Below are 24013 nucleotides of genomic sequence, written 5' to 3' on the forward strand. Positions count from 1 at the left end.
TGACTGCGTTTTATTTTATTAATAGCTAAGCTAACTTCACTCGCAGCCAATTTTTCATAGTCCTTTGAAACCTTCATTGGAGTAGCAAGAGTTCCAAAATATTTGAAACTGAAAATTGGCCAATTCTATACAGCCGTCCTAATGAACACAATAATTAGTTTATTTCATAAAGATTTTAAAACTTTTGCTCTATCAAATAGTCCTCGACGAAAAGAAAGGGTTCACTAATAGTCAGGTGACAAAACTATCCACTCGAGGAAGGGAAGCAGCCTCCCAGTGCCGCTAAAGTGGCGGGACCTGCCAAAAACATAGTGGTAGGTCAAAGCCTGCCGGGTGCGGTGAATCCGCAAGGGTAACTCGAATCAATGCCACAGGCAGTTGAGGTACACCGCAGTGGTTTTAGCCGGTAAGAGTCCGGCACGCACCCCTGTTGTCCTTACGACGTGGCAAGGCCATGAGAATTTCCATCGCGTAATAAAAAAGGAGGCAAAACTATGTATATAACAACATAGTTACAATAGTATGAGTATAAAGAGCTCTGCTATAATTAACTCAATCAATTCTATTTCCAAGAAGAGTGTTGTTTTGCCGTGGCGCTGAGATAGCATCCAAGGTCGTCACAATACGTGTAGTTATTGAAATAGCTTTACTATTATTACTTTTTAATATGTTGGTTTGTGTATTTTATTTACTATAATCTTCATTTGTTACCAAAAAAAAAAATTGGACTAGGGAACAGCAATTGCTCAGAAAGGGGTGATCGCGTTTGATCCTCGAAAAGTATTTTTTTTTGTTTCTAAATTCCCATTAGGAACATTTAATCCAGAGATTAATTGTGTGGTTCGTCTTTTATTTTACTGAACTGAACTGAAAGTACCATCTCTGTCTTGTGTTTCTATGAAAAGCATGCAATATGCACAATATAATTGCTAAACAACTAAGAGGTACTGGTACGCTATTCATAATTGCGTATGATTAACTTGTAGGTGGTATTTAGTGGATCTCACAGTGATTTAGCATTTTTGTTTATCTATCAATCTTCGCGAGCAAATTATGCAGAGGCAACGCTGTTGTACATTAATTTGTTTAGATTAGGAACTCATTGTTGGGTTGGTGATCAGTTTCTTATAGCACTTTTAAATCGAAAAATTCTTTAGATATATTTGCACGAAATAAAAATATCATGTTGAATATCACTGAGGAGGTTTTCTGCAGACATTTTGGAAAGATCTTTTCATGAATATCAAAATCACAGTCCACATATACAGTATAGATTACGGGGATTCTCTACATAAGAGTATTTACTTATCCCTAAATATTCAGGCTTGATTTATCAGATAATCCTACTGCCCAGTCTCTGTCAAATAACTTTACGTTACGACATAGTTATGTATATTCTACATTCTACCCCGCCGTCATGAATGTACCGTGTGCTGACACTTACATTTTGTCTACATTTTTTTTTTGAGGAGGAAAAATCATCCAGTGTCTCCCGCCTTGGGCAAGACAGGAGGGAGTATCAAAGTCTTACTGACTAAAAACCACTCCGTTTTTACTCCTGCATTTAAAGCCAGAACCCCGGTAACCCGCTAGGCAGGTTGTAGATTTTGACAACCCTTTATGCTGTGCTAAAGATAGTATAAAGTACTAAATAGTGAAGAAAACCTGTGGAAGTAATAGTTTGAGATGATTTTGGTCGGAATTAAAAATCATTTCGCGTCCATTCAAAAGAACGTTTACGCGTCTAATAGCGAAATCGTGCTATGGGGAAATATTTATATATTCGCTTGTAATTACGTTTCCATTCCACTCATACTATAATTATTGTTGAGGTATCACATAACAATGATTGATAATACCTGTACTGGTTTAATGGGTTTTGTGACTTTTTATAAACGTAAATATAACGCATTTTAATTCTCGAAAGGGTTTGCAGAGGTGCGCAGTGTAACACCCACTATTTACCAGTTTTATTACAAGTCTTATGTCATAGAGTGAGCCCATTGGCATATAATATGCACACTTCCAGCTGTCAACTACCGTAGCTGTGGACTACCTAGCGGATTACCAGGGCTTCGGTTCGAAAAGTAAGAGTAAGAACGGGGTGGTTTTTAGTCAGTGTGACACTCCTTTCCTCCTCGTACAAGGCGAGAGAAGTCGTTGGATTATTTTCCTCCCAAAAGAGGATACCCTACTGTTTATTGAGAAATTTTGATAAACTTTATTTGACTTAGGACTCGGATGCAAGATCATTTGCGACCAGTTAATTCCGTTAATGGCTCCAAGTACGGCTACAAAGCTGGAGCCTTACCGGATTTAGCGCAGTCCTTTAAAAGTCTTGTGCGTACAAACATTTCGACGATTTACTTTGATTTATATGGATTTAATAAACTTGTATATAGTATAAACAATGTAAGATGCACCTAACAATTAGAACCAGTTTACAATCAAGATTGAGGACATTTTATTGTTCTGTGAAAAATGTTATAAATTGTCATGATCGTGAGATAGCGGGAACAACATACATAGTAATTGCAATATCTCGTGTCCTTAGTGGGGTTAATTATACGCTGTTTTCTGTTATTATTAAATATTTTTTATTTATCTATACTAATACTATAAAGCTGAAGAGTTTGTTTGTTTGTTTGTTTGAACGCGCTAATCTCCGGAACTACTGGTCCGATTTGAATAATTCTTTTTGTGTTGGATAGTCCATTTATCAAGGAAGGCTATAGCCTATAAAACATCACGCTATGACCAATAGGAGCCGAACAGAGCGGGTGAAACCGCGCGGAAGTAGCTAGTTAAGTAATAAAGTTATAGTTTGTATGTCTGTATGGAGATAGAAAGATAAAATTACGCTAACACTAATTTACATTTTTGACATACTTACCTAATTTGCATCGTTTATATCCTACCCATCCCCTATCTTTTCATGAATGCTCGTTGGATCTCAGGCCCCAGGCCCCAGACCTTTAAGTAGCTTTATCAATTTAATATGCATCTCTCGTAAATCTTCTAGCATCTTTTCTCTCCGTAAATTCAAATTTTGAATTAGTGTCAATGATTCGACTGTCCATTTACTTTCAGCTGTATTGAAGTCAAAATTATTTTCAGATACCTGTGTGATGGTACATGATAATGTACTTTTAAATACACCATTATTGGACGTGTAGACTTCCCCGTATTTTGCATCAGGTGTGAAACTGATTTTAATGATAAAATTGTCGTAATTACCGTGGCTAGTGTTTACGTGCATTTCATATAAATGTTGCAGTTGTCACCTTCATCCTCATATATAAATCTAGAAAACTGAAGTTGTTCTTGTGTTTAAAAAAATAAAATAAAATCGTTTTCATAATGTTCGTTGTGAGATGTTCCTCTTTTGTGGTGGCGCTGTTTTGTTTAGTGAGCGTTTATGTAAGTGCTTTATTATTTTTAATCCGTATTGGGAATTATTTAGAGTTGTCAGTGTAAGGGATCCTATTAAACTGCTTCGTAGCAGTTTAATAGGATCCTTACAAAGCACAAAGCATCGTTGCTTTGTTCAAATCTATTTATAAGAAGTTAGAAAAAAATTGAAATTATAAATGACACAAAATTTGTTTTCTGTTTTGTTGTAATAATAACTGCTTATAGAAATTTCTATTCGAAAGATCAAAGTGAATTCGATCGCATCATGTCATTAATTGTGAAAATAATCTCGACCAATGATGGGCGAGAATGTGATCGAGCCCACATCAAAAGTTCAAATTGATAGTTACAGAATAGCCTAGCTGATTTTATTTTTATGTTTTGTGATATTCTCCAGGCTCAATCAGATGAAGAGGCAGGTATAAAAGAGGCTTTGCGCCCTTTTGTAGAAGAATGTGCAGATGAATTCGGTATTACTGAGGAACAATTCGAAGAAGCAAAGAAAAAGGGCAATGCTGCTGATATCGATCCTTGCTTCATGAGCTGTTTCTTAAAGAAAGCTGGATTTGTAAGTATTCAATTGGAAGATTACGAAACAGTTTTTAACTGTGATTTTCAATTTAACTTGACAGCGCTTGAAGATTGTTGCAAACCTTCATTTGGAGTGGAGGTTACGGACTGTATACGCAAGGCCTCAGTGTACTATCACATATTTAGATATACAGTAGATAGCCTGTTTGATAAATGGGAGAAACCGTCAAAATGTGGCGAACTTTTTGGGGAGATTGATTAATGCAAAAACTGCATAAAATTTAAATTTTTTTTACCTTTTAAAGTTTTGGTAATTTTAAATTTAATTAATATGCAATTTGTCTGGGCCATACCCAATATTTGTATGCCCATTGGGTAGAACAAAGAGATATATGTAACTCAAATAAATAACACCTTAGTCACTATGTACTACACCTTTGTTCAGCAAATAAAGCTATTTTGATATTGATTTTGATGGAATATTATCCACCACAATTTTAAAAGTTTAATATTGAATAATCAGTAGGTACTGATTAAAGATATTGTGTGGTATTGGAAAGCTCTGGAGAACATTGGTACTGATCTTTCTTTAATTGATTTCAGTTTGACAGCCAGGGTAAATTTGACGTAGACAGCACCATGGCTTTCGCCAAGGACCATGTGAGCAGTGAACCGGCTATGAAGTTCGTTGAAGCTGTCGGAGATGAATGTGTTAAAAGTGAGTAATCGTTTTTTGGTGCTATAAATAATTATTTCAATTAATGATATTTTTTTTATAAGAACCGTCGTTTCATACTAGGATTTTCTCCTGTGTCTTGGGTGCATTTACAAAGCTATAATTTCGCATACATATTACATCTGGATGTCATTGTGTGTGAAATTGGGTTCAAATTATTGTTTTGGGTCTAGACCCGAATAATTTGAGGATTACACAAATAGTTACACGGAGTAATCCGTGCGGGTATCGGCATCGAACCCGTTACACATAGTGCGACAGCCAGTTGCCCAGGCACCGCTCCAACCGGGAAGTAATTTGCAGATTACATAGTTAGATCAGCCTACAGCTAACCAATGACACTTTTGAGATTAAAAACTTAATAATTTCTTGACTAACAATCTCTTCTTTCCAAAAAAAGTAGGTAGAGAGGTATATGCATTTTGGTATAACTTATGAGACCAATATAAGAAGGGCGAGCAATTACCCTAGGCTTACTCTAGATTATAATTAGGCTTTAAATATGACTTCATGCTACACTACACACTAGGCTTACACTTGATTATAATTAGGCTTTAAATATGACTCCACTGAGAATTTCGAAAATCGATAGACCCAATAAAACAATTTGACCGAATAACAATGAGACTTTCGTGCTCGTCGAGTTATCGAAAGGTTTGTCAATGTCGTTGTGAAAGTTTATATTCATGTTTCAAATAAAACATTCTATGATTGCAGTTAATGATGAAGATGTCAGTGATGGAGACAAAGGATGCGATAGAGCTAAACTGCTGTTTGACTGTATAGGTGAGACTAAGAAAAAGGTACGTATAGGCCACGCCCGTGTTGTAATCTAGAGCTATTCCAAATTTAATCTCGATCCCTTCAACCGTTTTGAAATAAAGGAGCCACAAACAAACAAACATACAAATTTTGGTGTTTATAATATTTGTACTTAACACCACGCGTAATAAGAGATGAGATATAACAATATAAAAAGATTTCATAACTGGATTTTACACATGAAAGTCACACACACAGATTTAAATTAACGTTTAAATAATTTTATTTCCAGATGGAGTGATTAAAAAGCAAAAGTACATACTGATACACAAATGGATTTTTTTCTATATGTTTTGTAATTTAAGAAATAAATGCTTGATGATACCACATGAAAATATTGTTTTATTTTGAAGAACAGAGGGCTTAGTATGAGTTTATATTACGTTTAACGACATCGATTTACAATTGACGACTTGCTCCAAGTACGGCTACAAAGCTGGAACCTTACCGGATTTAGCGCAGTCCTTTAAAAGTTGTGTTCGTACAAACATTTCGACGATTTATTTTGATTTAATAAAGTTTTATATAGTATAAACAATGTAAGATGCACCTAATAATTAGAACCAGTTCACAATCAAGATTGAGGACATTTTATTGTTCTGTGAAAAATGTTATAAATTGTCATGATCGTGAGATAGCGGGAACGACATACATAGTAATTGCAATATCTCGTGTCCTTAGTGGGGTTAATTATACGCTGTTTTCTGTTATTATTAAATATTTTTTATTGAGTAATAAAGTTATAGTTTGTATGTCTGTATGTATGGAGATAGAAAGATAAAATGACGTTATAGCTAATTGACAGGCCTTTTTATTGTTAATATCATCTTTTCATGAATGCTCGTCGGTTCCAAGCTGTAGAACCCAGGCTCCAGGCTTATAAGTGGCTTTGTCAATTTAGTATGCATCTTTCGTAAATCTTCTAGCATCTTTTCTCTCCGTAAAAACAAACTGCTGCGCTGTAACATTATTTTATCATTTCTTTCAATTTACTAGTTTCTTTCTTCACCACCTGTCTCCCACGAGGCTAGGCAGAGACTTTACTTTAACCTTTTTTTTAAGGGGAGAAAATCGTCCTATTACTTCTTCCGCCTTGGGCGAGGCGAAAGTCAGACTCTTACTGACTAAAAACCACTTCGTTCCTATTCCTGCTTTTCCTAGCCGGAGTCCTGGTTACTTGCTAAGTTAGTCCGCAATTTCAGATATACTTTAACCTTAATTTTATGTTTACTTAATAAATAAACTATTATATAACTTTTGTTTTATCAAAAGGCATTAGTCATACGATTTGACAAGGATTTTAATATATTTTGAATTAGTTTAAATAATTCAACTCTCCCTCGAATTTCGGCTATATCAAAGTCAAAATGATTTTCAGCAATAATTTGCAATTTTTGTGATACCTGTGTGATGGTACATGATAATGTACTTTTAAATACACCATTATTGGACGTGTAGACTTCCCCGTATTTTGCATCAGGTGTGAAACTGATTTTAATGATAAAATTGTCGCAATTACCGTGGCTAGTGTTTACGTGCATTTCATATAAATGTTGCAGTTGTCACCTTCATCCTCATATATAAATCTAGAAAACTGGTGAAGTTGTTCTTGTGTTTGAAAAAAATAAATAAAATTATTTTCATAATGTTCGTTGTGAGGTGTTCTTCTTTTGTGGTGGCGCTGTTTTGTTTAGTGAGCGTTTATGTAAGTGCTTTAAGTAGTTTTTAATATGTATTGGAATTATTTTGAGTTATCAGTGTAATAAAATTCCACGATTCCAAGGAAACTGTAGAAATGAAATGAAATAAATGCCACAAACAGTGTTTTCTGTTTCGTTGTAATAACTGCTTATAGCCTAGCTGATCCTTGAGAAGTTTCAATTCGAAAGACCGTAGTGAAGTCATTAATTGTGAGAATTAGCGAGAATGCGATCTAGCTAACTTTTAAAGTTCGAATTGATAGTTACAGAATAGCGTAGCTGATTTTATTTGTATGTTTATATATTTTGTTATCTATGAGGTGCGAAAATGTATCCTTATTGTAATGCTAACATTACAGGCTCAATCTGGTGATGAAGAGGCAGGTATAAAAGAGGCTTTGCGCCCCTTTGTACAAGAATGTGCAGATGAATTCGGGATTACTGAAGAACAATTCGAAGAAGCAAAGAAAAACGGCAATGCTGGTGATATCGATCCTTGCTTTATGAGCTGTTTCTTAAAGAAAGCTAAATTTGTAAGTATTCAATTGGAAGATTGAGAAACAGCGCTTTTTCATAAAATCTTGAAGCTCTTGCACTCGACAGCGCTTGAAGATTATTGCAAACCTTCGTTTGGAGAGGCGGCCTTTCTCGAGCAGTGGACTGTTACAGGCTGTAGAAGCAAGGCATCGGTATACTATCACTTATTTAGAAATACAGCAGATAGCCTGTTTGATAACTAGGGGAAACCGTTAAAAGACTGAACTTTTTGGGGAGATTTTTACTTCACTAAAACCACCCTGGTGTGCATCAGCACCTGTATAGGTCACCTGGTCCTCTAATAGACTAGCTCTGGAACTCCATGGTGCGATGCCTGTTTCGGCATATCCCGACAGTAGACTTCCTATCATGAGGCTTTGTCATATTTTTTTCCCTGAGAAGTCTTAACTTGACTGATCTTTCCTTAATTGATTTCAGTTAGACAGCCAGGGTAAATTTGACGTAGACAGCAGCATAGCTTTCGTCAATGACAATATGGACGGGGGACCGGCAAAGCAGTTCCTTAGCGCTGTCGGAGAAGAATGTGAAAAAAGTGAGTAATCGTTTTATGGTGGTGCTTTAAATAAATATTTCAATTAAGTTTTGACTGCCAATAGAAAACTGTTGAAGGCAAATCCTCCGCTAACGTCGGTCACCGGTGATCACCACGGCGTTCAATGTGTTAATGATATATTTTTTTAAAGAAACGTTGCTCCAAACTTGAATTTTTCCTGTTTTGGGTGCATGTACAAAACTACAATTTCACATACATATGTATTACACCCGGACCCGAAACAAGAATTTGTGGGTTACACAAAGAGACACACAGATAGTTAGTTTCATGTTTCAAATAAAACTTTCTATGATTGCAGTTAATGATGAAGATGTCAGTGATGGAGACAAAGGATGCGATCGAGCTAAAATGCTGTTTGACTGCATAGTTGACACCAAGAAGAGGTGAGTTCAGGTCTCGCCCGCGTTCCTGTGGGATAAAAAGTGACCTATGTGTTATTTCAGACGATAATCCATGATCCAATAAACGAGTATCCTTGTTCAAATTTAATCTCGATCCCTACGGCCATTTTGACGTAGAGGAGTAACAAACGAAAAAAATCATACAAGCTTTCGCATTTGTAAAATTAGTACATAACACCACGCGTAATAATTCCAGAAGAGGATATTGCCCATGACTTATGTAACTCACATTTTTGATCAGTTCTTATGAGTCCTACGTAGTAGAGGGTGAGCATATGAGACCCCACTCACTTGTCAGTTTCGCCTGTAGCCACCTGACCACTTGAAGTTGTCAATCAATAGATGCTAAACGTATTTTTTTCCCATTAGTAACAAAAGTTGTTAAATGTGAGTTTAATGAAGAAGCAAATACTAAGAGATGTCATAACTGGATTTCTCTTTAATATAATGCGGAAGACGCCGGACATGCCCCTCTCTATTTTTTTCCATCTAGAGGAGTCATACTACAAAGAAGTGGCCAATTGTCCACATCTAATTTGTATGCCACTCCCAGCCACCTCGCCAACTGTGCAGTCACACACACACACGTGTAGTCACACACATTGATTTAAATTAACTTTTTTTTTCAGATGGGATGATTAAAAAACAACAGATATACATACTGATACACAAACAGATTTTTCTATATGTTTTGTTATTTAAGAAATAAAGGCTTGATGATACCACATGAAAAGATTGTTTTACTTTGAAGAACCGAGGGCTTAGTATGAGTTTATATTAAGTTTAACGAGATCAAAATGAGAGCGGCGTTCGGCGCTCTGATTGGTTGGTTCATTCAGACCGGCCAATCAGAGCGCCGTACGCGTTGTCGTTTCGTTTTCGTTCAACGTAAAGCAAAAACGTACTAAGGGTAGAGAAACGATGATATTTACGCTTATTTCCTTAACGGTCAATTTTAATCCAAAATTTCAGGATCCATCGATACCTAGTGTCAAAAATCAAACTTAAACAGCTTTTTTTTATAATTGGTCTCAATTTGATGAATTTAAAATCGGTTTTTGTCATTAGTCGTAGTATAACTGTTAAGATATGAGTTAGTTTGTCGAAGGCATATATTTTCATACAATACAGTATTCTATTTACACGTGATAGGTAAATACAGTCACGTTATCTCTTGGATGCATAAACACTGCGTGTACTTTGTAATTAAAGTAACTACAGTCGAAGAACGTATAATTTTGTACTTCGTTCGTGATGCACAATATGTCTTACTGTGAGTTTAAGAAATGTGCTTCTTCTTATTAGTAGTTTTTTTAAGGGGAAAATCATTCAATGACTTGTCCGCATTAGGTGATCTCAGATCACCACATTATTGACTAAAAACTTTCCCGTTCCTACTCCTGCATTAAGCCGGAGCCCCGGTAAACTCGCTAGGTAGTCCGTAGCTCCGGTATGTTATTCAGGGTTGTTATTTAGGGTGACCCCTATTAGTAGGGGTAGTGCTAGCACTAACATATTTTTGTAAATTTCTTTAGTTATTTTATTTGCCTCCATTCTATGTCAAGACATTTCTCATTTTTTTGTCACTACGGTATCATCAATACTGCAACGTTTTCTTATCACATCAATCCTCATATTGTCAATTATCCCCATTTCTATTAGTTGTTTCTGTAGCATATATGTCGATACTTCCATTACATTAGTGCAACTAATAAAATATGATTCTGTTCTCATTGAGTGCTGTGTGAAACATGGTTATTAGGATTGTTAAGAGTTAACCTGATGGTTGATGGTGATGGTTCTATTGTGCGTTGTAAATAATAGATTCAGGAAGTAGCAACTGTATTGTATTGGTACAATTTATTACCATGTTTACGTAGTTAGCAAATCAGGGTTCCAAAGGTAATATGATTTCTGAATGCTTCCAGTTGTGGTCAATAGATTTCGGTACGGTAGCAACTACTTCATCCTTGTAGCGTAAGAACGCCTCTCCAAATGTTCTTTTTAAGGAATTCTAATAAATTCTGTTTTGAATATTAATACCAAGGGTCGTTTTTTTCCTAGACGTACAGAGAGACAAGCTGCGGCCTACCATGCGGGTTTTTCCGGGGCTCTTAGTCAGTAAGAGTCTGACACTCCTCTCGCCTCCTCGCCCAAGGTGGGAAAAGTTACTGGAAGATATTTCCGCCCTCAAAAAAATATTTCCAGTTATTAGCGAAAATTCGCAATCGATTAATTTAAAACAACAGGTTTCAAGTTTAAAACTTTGTCTATTACACCAATTATTTACTTATCTGCACGCCAAGTCTCTCCTCAATTTATATTGAATAATCACCAACCCCAGACACACACAAAAATAAAAACTTAAACACCAAAAATTATGTGTAATTATCTCCCAATATTTATTTTTAGCTGTCCATGAACAAAGAGAGATGTGGAAATTGTACATTATTTAGAGGACGATTAGCAAAATGATCATATAAAATAGAAGCGAATGAGTACATTTTTATTAAAATTGGCTATTGTCAGTTCGAAATGTGCAAGTTCAGGGTGCTCTTGCTGTGCTTTGCAGTTGTGGCAGTACATTTTAATCACATTAATGTAAGTTTTTTGTTTTCATGTGAAACTGATGTTTTGGACAGATTCTTCTAGAATCTAGATTATATAGGTGGTGATCTACAAATTGACTTGAATCTGGGTTTTACATAATGAGAAAAGGTTAGTGTTAAATACCAATTCATTTAAACTGGTGATGAAAAAAAATATTGCTTTACAGTGCTTATACGACGAAGACAAAAAAGTTCTACGCGACGGTCTGGAGTCTATAGCTCATGACTGTTTGCATGGATGTGGTATCGACGAAACAGAAATAGAAAATATTGAAGCCGATGACAATGTTGATCAGTGTTTTAAGAAATGCATTATGACGGATGCTGGATTCGTAAGTATAGATACTTATAACTAAAATATAGCAGAACAAGGAAATAAATAAAGTATTGGTGAAATGTAGTACCATCAGTAAAAAGTGACCTATGAGTATGATAATTTAAGTTACTTTTTAGTAATTTTGTAACAGAATTCTAAAGCTGTTTCTGGGATACAAGAAAAAATGAAAATAAATATCACTACATGCATAAAATGTAGTAATTTTGTAACAGAATTCAGAAGCTGTTTCTGAGATAAAAGAAAAAATGAAAATAAATCTATATATTAATACGTGATGCAAAAACTTTGGACCGCTTTTTACGAAAATTGCGTGAACGTAGGAGCATAAAATTTGGTACACTTATAGTTTATGTGTAGGAGAAGTGCAAAACGCTAATATTTTTCAAAAATAATGCTTATAAAGTACATTAAATCAATAAATAAAACATTACACACACATGCATAGTATCTGATCGTACTTTACAAAACGTCAAAATCGATAGACATTGCGATGATATTCTCACGTCTCATATGAATAGAGTTTAAATAAAAGAGTTTGTTTGAGTTTGAGTTAAATAAAAATTATCCTTGAACGTATGTTAAGTGGTATTGTAAATTAAATCGTATATGGTCGAATTTCGGCCACTAGGCGACCACTAGTATCACTAAATGCATAAAATGCGTCAAAACAATAAATGTAAAAGTACAAGATATAATTTTTGGAAATTTATTTTCAGTTAGACCAAGATGGGAAATATAACAAGGACATATTAAATGAATCTTTAAACAAGGTAATTGGCAATCAAGATAACGCCGAAAGGATCTTAAATGAATTAGATCACTGCTTTAGCGGTAAATATATATACCTATTTATTTTTTTGGTATAAACCGTTAAATCATCTGACGGATCACACGCTGGTAAGCAATCGCCGCCGCTCATGGACACCAGAAACACAAGAGGCGCGATATTTAAGGGTTGTTGGGTATCGAGGATTGGGAAGATTGGAAAAGGGGGTAATTGGGCCTCCGATTATCTGGCTCATACAACGAAACACGACGAAATCGTTGTTTCAGGTCGGTTTTCTGAAAATCCGTGGTATCACTTCGTACGTTGGTTGGTTTCATTCGTACCGAATGGGCCGGCTCAACCGTCTTGTGGCTCTCCCACAAAATACTCTATTAATAGTAGTAAATTTTGAATTTTGATAAAAGGATCTATATGTAGTTTACATTTTATCATTATTTTCACAGAAAATGGAGATAATACAGAAGTGGATGAAGAAGCACATATGAAGCGTATCGATGTTCTGTTCGCTTGTTTAAGGCAAATTAGAGAGGTAAGATTTTAAACCGACACCATATTTTATGGTTAAATGAAACTGGTAAAAATAGCCGAAATAAAAACATATTGAAAGGTAACTGAAATCTATGTTATAATATTACAAAGATTATATTACAATGCAGACATTTCGGCTTTATTCCACCAGAACGGCAGGACGGTAAACTAACGCTTGTGAAACTAGTGAAAAATAATTACAGACTCAGTTAATTTTTTTTTTGTATTTCTTTTCAGTAACTTGAATATAGGCGATAAAGGTTGAGGCATCCCATACCCTTGAATGGAAATGTAATAATTATTCAAATAAATCAAGATATGCTGCAACGGTTGTTGTTATTTTAACTCTAGTTCTTCAAAAAGTTGTTAATTTTTAAATTCTTAATAATATCACTCTTTCTCTTCCTCTTTCTCTTCCTCTTTCTCTTCCTCTTTCTCTTCCTCTTTCTCTTCCTCTTTCTCTTCCTCTTTCTCTTCCTCTTTCTCTTTCTCTTTCTGTTTTTCTCTTTTTCTCACTCTCACTGCTTTGTCACACTCTTTTTAACTCTTTATTCCTTTTGTTTTTGTATTTTTAACATGTGGTGTGCCTCATAACTTCCGCCCGCAAATAAATGCTCATGCAGCAGAGATGCAACACAAAAACATCACACATTGCTTGTAGCAAACCACACTCGACATTACGTTTCGCTTGTCACTGTCACTCTCCCTCCACTCTCACTCTCACTCCTACTCTCACTCTCGCTCTCACTCTCGCTCTCACTCTCGCTCTCACTCTCACTCTCACTCTCGCTCTCACTCTCGCTCTCACTCTCGCTCTCATTTTCTCGCTCTCACTCTCGCTCTCACTCTCGCTCTCACTCTCGCTCTCACTCTCGCTCTCACTCTCGCTCTCACTCTCGCTCTCACTCTCGCTCTCACTCTCGCTCTCACTCTCGCTCTCACTCTCGCTCTCACTCTCGCTCTCACTCTCGCTCTCACTCTCGCTCTCACTCTCGCTCTCACTCTCGCTCTCACTCTCGCTCTCACTCTCGCTCTCACTCTCGCTCTCACTTTCGCTCTCACTTTCGCTCTCACTTTCTTTCTCTTTCTCTTTCGCTCTCACTCTCGCTCTCACTCTCGCTCTCACTCTCGCTCTCACTCTCGCTCTCACCCTCGCTCTCACTCTCGCTCTCACTCTCACTCCTACTCTCACACTCACACTCCCTCCACTCTCACTCTCACTCCTACTCTCACTCTCGGTCTCACCCTCGCGCCTACTCTCACACTCACTCTCGCTCTCACTTTCACTCTAATCTCTTTTTCTCTCGTTAAGGCAGTGAATCTCCAATAATCATCTCTTAGTGCCCCCAACGAACACACTTGCCAAATTGCAGCTCTCTACGACTAGCAGTTTCGGCTGTACATCTATCAGTCAGCGTTTTATAAATACATTTAAGATTATCGCGTGTTTCCCAAAAATTTCAGCTTGTTTTCCATTTAAAAAGTTCCATTTTCCATTTCATTTAACAATAATAATTTATTACATTTTAACTAAATTACACTTCATATTAGTGTTTTTGTTATATTCGTCGATTTTCTCAACTAACTTACGAAGATTGCTTTATCATAAAAATATATCTGGTAAGACATCCTTGTAAATAAAAAAAAAACTAACCTAGATAAATGCCTGTTCTGCCTAGTCCTTGGGAGAATTTAAGTCACGTTTCATGTTGTCCAGTTACCCAATTCGTTTTAGGTACCACGAATCGAATCGTATCTAGCTTAGTAGTCAGTTCAATTGTTCAAACCTTAGGGCAGAGTTCCGCTAGTCAAATCGAAGGTCGAGGTTTTCCAAAACAACAATTCATCTAGTTTAGCTGTTTCATCGTGTATTATCAGTCTATTTTATATAAATACGACAAGAGGAATATAGTCATCAAACTGATATTGTGGTTTGATACGATAACACATTTTGTTTTCAATTACCAAATTTTAAATTGTTACTTTCACTTTGCATTATTATTGTCTCTATATTTCACTAGTTGTTATTTGTTAAACATTTTAAGCTAATTTGAGCGCTCATTGAAGAAAAATTAAAAGATCTTCATTTTATTTAATACCATCACCACCTTCATCATGAGTACCTGTACTGACTTGATTCGTATTGGATACGTAATGCTGTTTTGGTTCTTAATAAAAAATGTTGCGGTGAGTTTATACTTTGTGATATTCAACATTAAGTTTTTAAGCTTCATCTGTGTCATTAGATTTTCCTGATTAGTCTTCTTTCCTTTTTCTTTTATAAATAAATTGCGTGGATATTTTGGAAATTTACCTAACATTGTCTATTTTATTCTATATTTCAGGCATTATCAGATAGAGAAAAGTCAACCATTCAAAAAGAGTTAACGACAGTTGGTCTTCAATGTATACAGCAACATCCTCTATCTTTGTCTGATATTAGGTCCTTTAGGAACAAAATGATCCCTGATGGTAAGAAACCAAAGTGTTTCGTAGCTTGCCTGTTCAAGAAAATTGGAGTGGTAAGTAAAGTTTCGAACAGAAGTAATATGTAGGGAGGAAAATCATCCAATGACTTCTCCTGCGTTGGCTGAGGGGAGAGAGAGTGTCAGTTACTTGAAATCACCCCGTTCCAACTCCTGCTTGGAGCTGGAGCCTCGGTAACCCATTAGAAGTTTCTGTTACTGTGTTTAATGCTCTTGTATTTTTATAGTAAATGTTTTTGCAGATGGATGACATGGGAATGATATCACCAATGAAAGCGCAGGAGAATGCTAAAAAGGTCTTCAAAGACAACGAGGAGCATATTAAACATGTCAATGAGATTATGGAGAAATGTTCTTCAGGTAAGATTCGAAGATACTAAATTAAAAAGATATTATTTTGATAGGCACAAACAATCAAGCCAACCAATAACCAAGAATTGTATTGTGAACCTGATTGAAAAAGAGTAACCTATGGAGTTTCTTGCAAGTTCTTCTCCATAGGAATCCATACTTTAGAAAGAGCAAAAATCTTCACTAGAGGATTGACCGACAGACAAACATTTTGTTTTTTTTTTTTAATGTTGTAATATTTGCTTGACCTTCAAAAGTGCCTTCTCGGTCTATTTGAAATAAATAATTTTGACTTTGACTTTGAATCGATGCATAGTATTTTTTTTCGAGTCTAAGATATAATTGTGTTTTTTGCAGTGAATCATCAGAACACGAGTGACGGAAACAAAGGATGTGACAGAGCGAAGTTAGCTTTCAATTGTTTCACAGAAAATGCTGACAGAGTGAGTAATTTTAATGATACAATTAGGGAATTCCTCTGATGGCTAATTATTATTGCTATATACTGGGGAGATTACGTAGCCTTGTTGGTCTCAATGATTGCAAGAATAAAATGCCAAATTAGTTTTAGTTTGTCAGTTAACCTGTTATTGGGATTTTTGGTTAGTAATGAAATCCATTATAGTTGTATCTAGAGTAAAGGTTTGGTGCCATTTTTTCTTTTTTATACATAGGACTTATAACATAACTAGCAAAACGTGTTCTAAATTAAAATATTATCAAGAAAAGTTATGAAGCCATAGTAAAAACACCTACATGTTTTTTCACGGTTTTAGTCCAGTTACTTCCAAAATATATTAGTAATAGTTACTAATTGATGTTGTTTAATATTACACGTTATATTTTTTGTCCTCATTAAAATAAATATTTGTACAAGAAGCTATAAGTACCGATATCTTTATCAGTTTTTTCTCTAATCCCAAACGCATATGAATGCATTGATGGATGATTTTAATATTTTTGTTGTTATTTTTTTCAGTATGGATTCGATTTTGACTTCTGACGAGTCATCGTTACCAGCAGTTTCGATGGAAACTTTTGAAATTATTATTAAATAGTATTAATTTATGTTGTGTGTGTTGTAGATGTGTTAAATAAACTATTTATAAAGAACGTGTAATTTTTTTTATCTTTGGCATGCATCGTTAGAGTTAGTACTCTTTATATTATCGTAATAATTTTACTTAGTTATCTGTGGGGCAGCCTCGCTCCCTGTATTCGTCAATTTTAACTACAGAAACAAACTGATTAAAATATTGCTAGAATTAGGTGTACTGTACCTAAATCATTGTTGTTTATATACAATTTAGTAGCAACAGTTCAGTAAATCATCAAAATACCATTTGGTTATCTTAAGGCAAGTTTCTTTGTTACTTACTACACTCTATTTTCGTCACCCACACGTCTACCAAGTGTGAAAATGATGGAAAACCCTCTAATGTTAAGAAGACTCTAACTCCAGTGTGGACTATCACCCAATTCTTAAGCAGCTTACAGCAGAAGCAACGTGTATTTGAGCCCGCATTTGACCTCAATTAATAGGATTATTAGGTCACAGCCAAAAGATGTCTAATGCTGAAAATTGATAGGTCTAATCATTTAGTGTCAGATTGGTGATCATTTGACCTTCAACAAATTAGTTTTATTTAAATGATGTGTTTTAAGCCTTAACCCAAATAAATGAACTGACTTGAGTGCAATATTCTAATCGGTACCCTTATTCATCACGGTGGTTCTTAGCATGTTTCATGAAATTTGGATCAGCGGTTTAGGAATCAGGACTAAAGGAGTATGCCAAAATGAGTTGACTATTTTATTTTTTTATATTTTGTACTTTTGGTAGCATAATTTTTAAACGACTGCCTCGTTGGCCGAGTGGTTGCAAGTGCGACTGCCGGGCAACGGGTCTCGGGTTCGATTCCCGGGTCGGGCGAAGTATTACTGGGCTATTTTCGGTTTTTCGAAAATTTCTTAGTAGTGCCACGGAGTCTGGAAATGTGTCCGGTATATGGCAATAGGCTCACCACATGGGACCTACAACATAAATTGTGAAATGTGGGTGTACATTGTACAGTGGCATTACATGCCGTAATGTGCACCTCTGCCTACCTCTTCGGGGATAAAAGGCGTGACGTTATAAAAAAATAAATAGCTAATTTGTTTTAATTTTTTTTATTATACGCACATAAATATGAATGTGGAAGTAATTCAATAGTTGTTCGGATATGAATAGTTGATGTGTGCATCATAATATTTATACTAGTAAAAGTATTTTGTTTAATTGTAAAGGTCACTGCTATAAGTCTGTATCATGATGACTTGCAGATTTGTCGGTTCTATCCAGTTGTAACTAGTTTCTAGTCGTAATTAGTTTGGCATCAGTATTTATTTATGAACTTTAACTCGCAGCTTAGACCGTTTTTTTATTTTTAATATCGATATCTTCTTCTGGTCGTTTTTATACTAAATTGTTTTAAATGTCTATCTCTAGTTTTTGAAACCGATTAATAAAAATCCTTTTTTTTATTAACTAGTGTGTCACTTTTTCGAACCAGAGCTGCGGACAACTTAGGGTGTTTAGCGGGGCTCCGGTTTAAAATAGTAGGAACGAGGTGGTTTTTAGTCAGTATAAGTGACATCCCCTATTGCCTCCTCACTCGGGTGGGAGAAGTCATTGTATGATTTTCTCCTCTCATAAAAATTAAGCAGCCACTTTTGAGAATAATCTACGTTTGATGTATATTCATTTGTCAAATCAACAGATTTTGTCCGGGAAATGATAAAATCTTGTTGTTTCTCTGACATCCTCAGTGGTTTGATCAAATCCCTTAGAGATTTGACAAAATTCCTAATTTTATCATATCTGTGCGACATATATATTCATTCCTTCTCCGTGGGAAAAGGCAATTTTTCTGTTGCCTGCAGACGTTATGAAAAATGTAGACTTTCAGAGTTGATGTAAATAAAACAAACAAATATAGATTAAATAATTATAATGTGATTAAAAATAAATCTTATGATAGGTCCGCAATCCGTGCTATAATACTAATGTTAGCTCTCTAACACATAACATTATTAATGTAAATTAAACCTTATTGTATATAAACATAAGGGTGCAAATATTATTGTGCGTCCACGTGTTGATAGGAGTAAGGAGTTGTCTTCTCTATTCCTTTAGAACTCCAGATCAAATCCGAGCTGTGGAAAAAATTATCGTATGAGAATAGAAAGAAAGAAAATACAAAATAATAAGTTAATGTTTTGTTCTTAGCTGTGAATAGATATAAAGATATTCTATCTTAGAGACCATGCTATTGAAAAAACGTTTATATCCAGTAACAAAAAGGTTGAATTTCACACATACACATTTATATTTATACATTATACTTGAATGCAGTGCATATTTAACTGATGTAAACACTAGTTTGTATTTCTGTATTTTTTTTTACTTTCAATGTATCTGTTTCCATTGTCGATATGCCTCAATATAATAAGAAAATAAATAGTAATACATACTTGTTCATAATTTTCGATGAAGCAGTTGTAAGCCAATTTTGCTCTCTCGCAGCCTTTTTCCCCATCAGATACTTCCTCGTCGTTGACTGAAACGTAAGAACAAAGGTAAATATGGTAGTAGGTCTTAGTCGACACACGTGTCATCAATGGCAGTTATGTGGAGTCGTTATATTATAAACAGAACTATATCTATTATTGAAATTGTACATGGTGCTTATAAATTATATCCTTGATCTTTACCATTTCAGCAAAACTATCGGTCAAGTTTAATATAAATTAGACCTTGGTCCCACTTAGTATTATAAATGCGAAAGTTTGTATGTTTGTTTGTAACTCCTTCACGTCAAAATGGCTGAAAGAACCGAGATGAAATTCGGAACAGGAATTATGATTTAGAATAACAGAGACCACTTTTTAACTCAGGGAACGAGGGCGAAGCTGCTGACAGAAGCTATTAACTTCATGTGTTTAGGAAATCAGTAACTCACAGCTTTATTAGAAGTATCTAGCATCCTATACGTTGTTACCTTTAGCACAAGTGGTGAGGAATTTCTCAATATTTTCTAATTCTCCTTGATCTTCAAATACTTTCTTGGCGTTTTCTAGAGCTGTTAAGTGGGATAAAGAACCTTTGTCGTCAAACTGCGAAAAAAAGAAGTGTTTATTTGTTAAGAAGTTTCTTTATTGCTCGGTTAATACGAGTATTAATCCAACATATTGAGTAACCCTTAAAAATAACTGTGTAAAAATAAATAACAATAATTACCAATCCAAGTTTGTTGAAAATACAAGCGGAGAAGCATCCAGCATTTTCACCTTCAGGGAAGACTCTGCTCTTAAAAGCAGACAGATCTTCAATTGTTAGGGGATGTTCTTTTATACATTCTGCACCAACTGTCAAGAACTTTGCTTCTATATGAGATTTTAACTCATCAGTTATGGCCTGGAAATAAAAAAGATAATTATTATAGTTTTGTGTGGGCTAAGTAAAGACGACACTGAGAATGGTACCATCTGTTGTATGCTGGAAAATGCCTTCTCCCGCCTTCGAGGAAACGAGAGAGAGTGCCAGACTATTACTGACTAAAAACCACCTAGTTACTACTCCTGCTTTTCGAACCCCGGTAAAAGAAAATGGTACCTAATGGTGATTGATTTTTTGACACATTTATCAATAGTGACTGACGGAAATTGATGGCAACTTAACTAATCAAAAGATATGATACAAAGATAAACAATATTACAGGTTTTATTACCAGATTCAACTTTTTATGAAGAAGAATGGCAAATCCTAAGGGTTTACTTACCAAAGCATTCTTGAAGAACACGGCAACAACAAAACAATACACAACACCTGACTTGAACATTGTTAAATGTTTTTAAGTTGTAAATCACAATGAAATTTGAGAAACAACTGATATTTCATCATTGTATTTGGTGGGTTTTATACTAAAACAAAAGGAACTCAAAGAAACCCAATATCCTGTGCAGACAAGCCTTCGATACGGAGACAAATCGATTACGTCTTCATTACGAGATAACAATAGAAATATAAACAATGCCTATGTTTCCTTTGCAAGATCATTGGATTTGTTGTAGGTTCAGTATTGCACGACTTGACAACGTAAAACTTTTAAGAAGATACGTTCAAATCTTCCTGACTTATCAAAACCATCCTGGTGCTTACCCTAATCACCTTTAGTTGCACAAAGACTAATCTATAAACGCTCACATGGCGAGATTCGGAGCTGTGGACTACCTACCGTTTACCGGGGCTCCGGCTCAAAAAACATGGGTAAAAACGGGGTGGGTTTTTGTAAGTAAGAGTCTGGCACTCCCTCTCGCCTCGTCCAGGACGGGAGAAGCCACAGGGTGATTTTCCCCGCTCAAAAAAAGTACCTTTGGATGCACCGAGTCTTAGACAAAGACTAATCTCTAAACCATCACAGGGCAACACCTGACATAGCACGCTCTTTGGTTTATTTTGGTTCTTGCGTTAACACGTGGAAATCAGCACCATCTTACTTAGCATGTTATACTAACCTGTACGAAGTTTAGAATACAATAAGACAATACCTACGTATAAAGTAAAATAATCTTTAATCAATTTACAAAAAGATCAGTTTAATTTAAAAACATTACCTATAATGACATAATGTATTATGCGTATGTACGTAATGATAATTATTATTTGATCTGTTATGGCAAAGTCATTGATAAACAAAAGGGATATTTTGATACATTTCCTGTCGTTACGGGTATTATGACATGAAATACTGACGATATCGTTACATAAATCGCTTTATAATATTTAGAGATTAAATATAAATAGCCTCGCAGTATTGATTCTAGAGCATATTCAGCTAAATATCCAAAGGGTCAAGAGCGCAGTACAATAAGTCATGTATAAAATATTCTCTTTGGTTTTCTGCATAGCCGTGAGTTTGAAAAGGGTTCATGTAAGTAGTTGTTTTGTGCTGAATATTATTATAAGTTTAATTCTAATCCTAAAAAATATTTATTATCATTTTGTTATATCTTTTTAGGGAAATGCAGAAGACAAAATAGCTATCATGAGTGCTGTGAAACCATTTGTAGAGGAGTGTGCGAAGAAACATGGCGTCACCTTCGAAGCACTCCTAGGTGCTAAAGCATCAGGCAAAATAGATGGCATTGAGCCTTGTTTCTATAGTTGTGTTTATAAGAAAACAGAATTTGTAAGTACTGGTTCTTATGGAGCGTTGTTAATTAATAAGGCACTGGCAGGCAGGAAGGTGGAGTTCTTCCACTGAGAAAAACAAAAACCATATCAAAAACCTGTGAGATCAATGGGCTTCCTCTAATAAGAAAGGTCTGCCATAATCAGGTTTATCAAAGGATGAAGCTGCTGCCCAGTCTCGGTAATACATACATCGACTCCTACGACATTCGTGGGAAGAGTAGGGGCTGTCACAAATGTTTCTACACTGAAGAACTACTGTGAAGCCAAAATAGGATATTAACACGTCAACCGCCGACCGATCCACCGAGGATTTGCCTTCAACAGTTTTCTTTCGGCAGATAATGCTTTAACCAAAAATTGTTCTCATGGAAACACAACAGTAACTTTATTTGTATTTATTTATATCGATTTGTTTTCATTGCAGTTGAATAGTAAGGGCGAATACGATGTAGATACTGCTTTAGCCAAGCTCAAGAAGTACATTAGCAACGATGACGATTATGCCAAACTCTCACAAGTTGGAAAAGATTGTGCATCAGGTAGCGTACTGTAAATAAACAAATACTTAAGAGATCGTTCCCTCTTAAAGGTTTTATTGAGTATCGACATTTCAATACTTTCTTTTTCAAGTGAAAATTTAAATAATCTTTTCTATATTTAAAAACGTTGCCCCACACTAAGATTTTCTCCTGTGTCGTGGGTGCGTTTACAAACATACAATTTCACATGCACATGACACCCAGATCCGAAACAACAGTTTGTGGATCACACAAAGAATTGCTCCATGCGGGAATCGAACCCGCTACACGTTGCGCGGCAGCCAGTTACCTAGCCACCGCGCTAATCGTGCTGTCAGTTTGTTTGTTTGTTGTGTATTTTCTTTTATTGTATTATTATGCCCATAAGAAGCTGGGATGGGTTACTAGTTGTAAATAACTTCGCGATATTTTATTAATTTTTAGATATTCCTAAGCTGATAAGATATAGTTGCTTCTTAAAGGTATAATTTAGTTTCCAGATTTCACAAGTTTTTGTTTGAAGTGGCAATTAAAGTTATGATCCAGTACTTGACTGAGCATAATTATTTCCGAAGCCTACTGAAACTGCGATTTCTCATCCTTTTTAAATAACAAAAAAAGTTTTCAATTTTAAAGTGAATCTATGACTAAAGATATGTTTGGTTTCAGTAAACTCCAAGCCTGTCGGAGATGGAGAGGCTGGATGCGAGAGAGGTGTCCTGCTAACCCAATGCTTCTTGGATCATAAGGGCGCGGTAACTATTTTTGATATTTTCATTTTAGACAAACGTTACGTAAGTAATGTAAACGAGATTACGTATTTTGGAAACAATGGTTTCTGAAACGATTTATTCTAGATTCTAATATTTTGCGTTTTTTTTTGTTTTTTTTCAGGTACCCATGTGAATCTCTGAAGACAGACTAAAATGATAGAATAAGTACAATAATACTTATTTTACTTCCTTGCAGTACAGTATTTATTAAAGATATCGTATCACTTACACAATGCCTGCAGATTTACTATAAATGATTGAGAGTGACAAATTGCACTATTTGATGTGTTTTAATTTGTATAATATTTAAGTATTAGTACTATATGTATAATAAATGGACAAATAAATAAATGTTTGCAATTGAGCGGTTGTATTTTTAAATTCTATCATTTAATCACAACTTGTACACAAGTCATCATCATCATTAGCCTATAAGTGGCCATTGCTGACCAAAGCGTCTTTTCACATAGAGAAGGTTTTATAACAAGTAAAATATTATACAATATATCTAAGTAAAAATATTTCATAGAATTGTAAACTTTAAATAAGTATTAATGTGGTATTGAGTTATATTTTTTTTATATTTAATTACATCTGGTAAAACCGTGTGAATTCTTTTATTGATATATTAGGTGTAGCAGATGTTACTCTGCTGCACACCTTCCAAAAAA

General features: G+C 35.2%; 6 protein-coding genes across 8 annotated transcripts; 4 read left to right on the forward strand and 2 right to left on the reverse strand.

Moving 5' to 3' along the window:
- The first annotated feature begins 3275 nt into the window (after nucleotides 1-3275).
- On the forward strand, nucleotides 3276-9448 carry LOC118267988 (uncharacterized). 3 transcript variants are annotated; one of them, XM_035582253.2, is made up of 5 exons: nucleotides 3276-3420; nucleotides 3812-3982; nucleotides 4549-4663; nucleotides 5399-5484; nucleotides 5736-5838. In XM_035582253.2, the coding sequence occupies exons 1-5, from the start codon at nucleotides 3361-3363 to the stop codon at nucleotides 5742-5744; spliced, it is 441 nt and encodes a 146-aa protein (XP_035438146.2). In that variant the 5' UTR covers nucleotides 3276-3360; the 3' UTR covers nucleotides 5745-5838. The 3 variants fall into 3 exon arrangements, with proteins under 3 accessions (XP_035438146.2, XP_050550079.1, XP_050550080.1); XM_050694122.1 differs by lacking the exons at nucleotides 3812-3982; nucleotides 4549-4663; nucleotides 5399-5484; nucleotides 5736-5838 and adding exons at nucleotides 7563-7736; nucleotides 8179-8293; nucleotides 8613-8697; nucleotides 9345-9448 and having other exon boundaries at nucleotides 3295-3420; XM_050694123.1 differs by lacking the exons at nucleotides 3276-3420; nucleotides 3812-3982; nucleotides 4549-4663; nucleotides 5399-5484; nucleotides 5736-5838 and adding exons at nucleotides 7040-7208; nucleotides 7563-7736; nucleotides 8179-8293; nucleotides 8613-8697; nucleotides 9345-9448.
- A 1700-nt stretch (nucleotides 9449-11148) lies between these two features.
- Nucleotides 11149-13303, forward strand: LOC118267991 (uncharacterized). The gene is made up of 5 exons (XM_050694125.1): nucleotides 11149-11316; nucleotides 11492-11656; nucleotides 12378-12492; nucleotides 12892-12977; nucleotides 13214-13303. Exons 1-5 carry the CDS (start codon nucleotides 11251-11253, stop codon nucleotides 13214-13216), a joined length of 435 nt encoding a protein of 144 aa, XP_050550082.1. The 5' UTR covers nucleotides 11149-11250; the 3' UTR covers nucleotides 13217-13303.
- Nucleotides 13304-13366: 63 nt separating this feature from the next.
- On the reverse strand, nucleotides 13367-14605 carry LOC126910804 (putative uncharacterized protein DDB_G0271982). The gene is made up of 3 exons (XM_050694501.1): nucleotides 14567-14605; nucleotides 13811-14264; nucleotides 13367-13497 (listed from the first exon to the last, which is right to left on the reverse strand). Exons 1-3 carry the CDS (start codon nucleotides 14603-14605, stop codon nucleotides 13367-13369), a joined length of 624 nt encoding a protein of 207 aa, XP_050550458.1.
- Nucleotides 14606-14885: 280 nt separating this feature from the next.
- LOC118267980 (general odorant-binding protein 69a-like) lies at nucleotides 14886-16926 on the forward strand. The gene is made up of 5 exons (XM_035582244.2): nucleotides 14886-15163; nucleotides 15322-15498; nucleotides 15705-15822; nucleotides 16171-16256; nucleotides 16793-16926. Exons 1-5 carry the CDS (start codon nucleotides 15092-15094, stop codon nucleotides 16814-16816), a joined length of 477 nt encoding a protein of 158 aa, XP_035438137.2. The 5' UTR covers nucleotides 14886-15091; the 3' UTR covers nucleotides 16817-16926.
- Nucleotides 16927-18791: 1865 nt separating this feature from the next.
- LOC118267982 (uncharacterized) lies at nucleotides 18792-20963 on the reverse strand. Its single transcript, XM_050694116.1, has 5 exons — nucleotides 20637-20963; nucleotides 20096-20272; nucleotides 19857-19971; nucleotides 19330-19415; nucleotides 18792-19011 (listed from the first exon to the last, which is right to left on the reverse strand). The coding sequence occupies exons 1-5, from the start codon at nucleotides 20694-20696 to the stop codon at nucleotides 18988-18990; spliced, it is 462 nt and encodes a 153-aa protein (XP_050550073.1). The 5' UTR covers nucleotides 20697-20963; the 3' UTR covers nucleotides 18792-18987.
- A 669-nt stretch (nucleotides 20964-21632) lies between these two features.
- On the forward strand, nucleotides 21633-23706 carry LOC118267987 (uncharacterized). The gene is made up of 5 exons (XM_035582252.2): nucleotides 21633-21788; nucleotides 21876-22046; nucleotides 22476-22590; nucleotides 23239-23324; nucleotides 23464-23706. The coding sequence occupies exons 1-5, from the start codon at nucleotides 21732-21734 to the stop codon at nucleotides 23473-23475; spliced, it is 441 nt and encodes a 146-aa protein (XP_035438145.2). The 5' UTR covers nucleotides 21633-21731; the 3' UTR covers nucleotides 23476-23706.
- The last annotated feature ends 307 nt before the right edge of the window (nucleotides 23707-24013 follow it).

This window comes from Spodoptera frugiperda, chromosome 6, assembly GCF_023101765.2.
Source record: "Spodoptera frugiperda isolate SF20-4 chromosome 6, AGI-APGP_CSIRO_Sfru_2.0, whole genome shotgun sequence".
NCBI lineage: Eukaryota > Metazoa > Arthropoda > Insecta > Lepidoptera > Noctuidae > Spodoptera > Spodoptera frugiperda.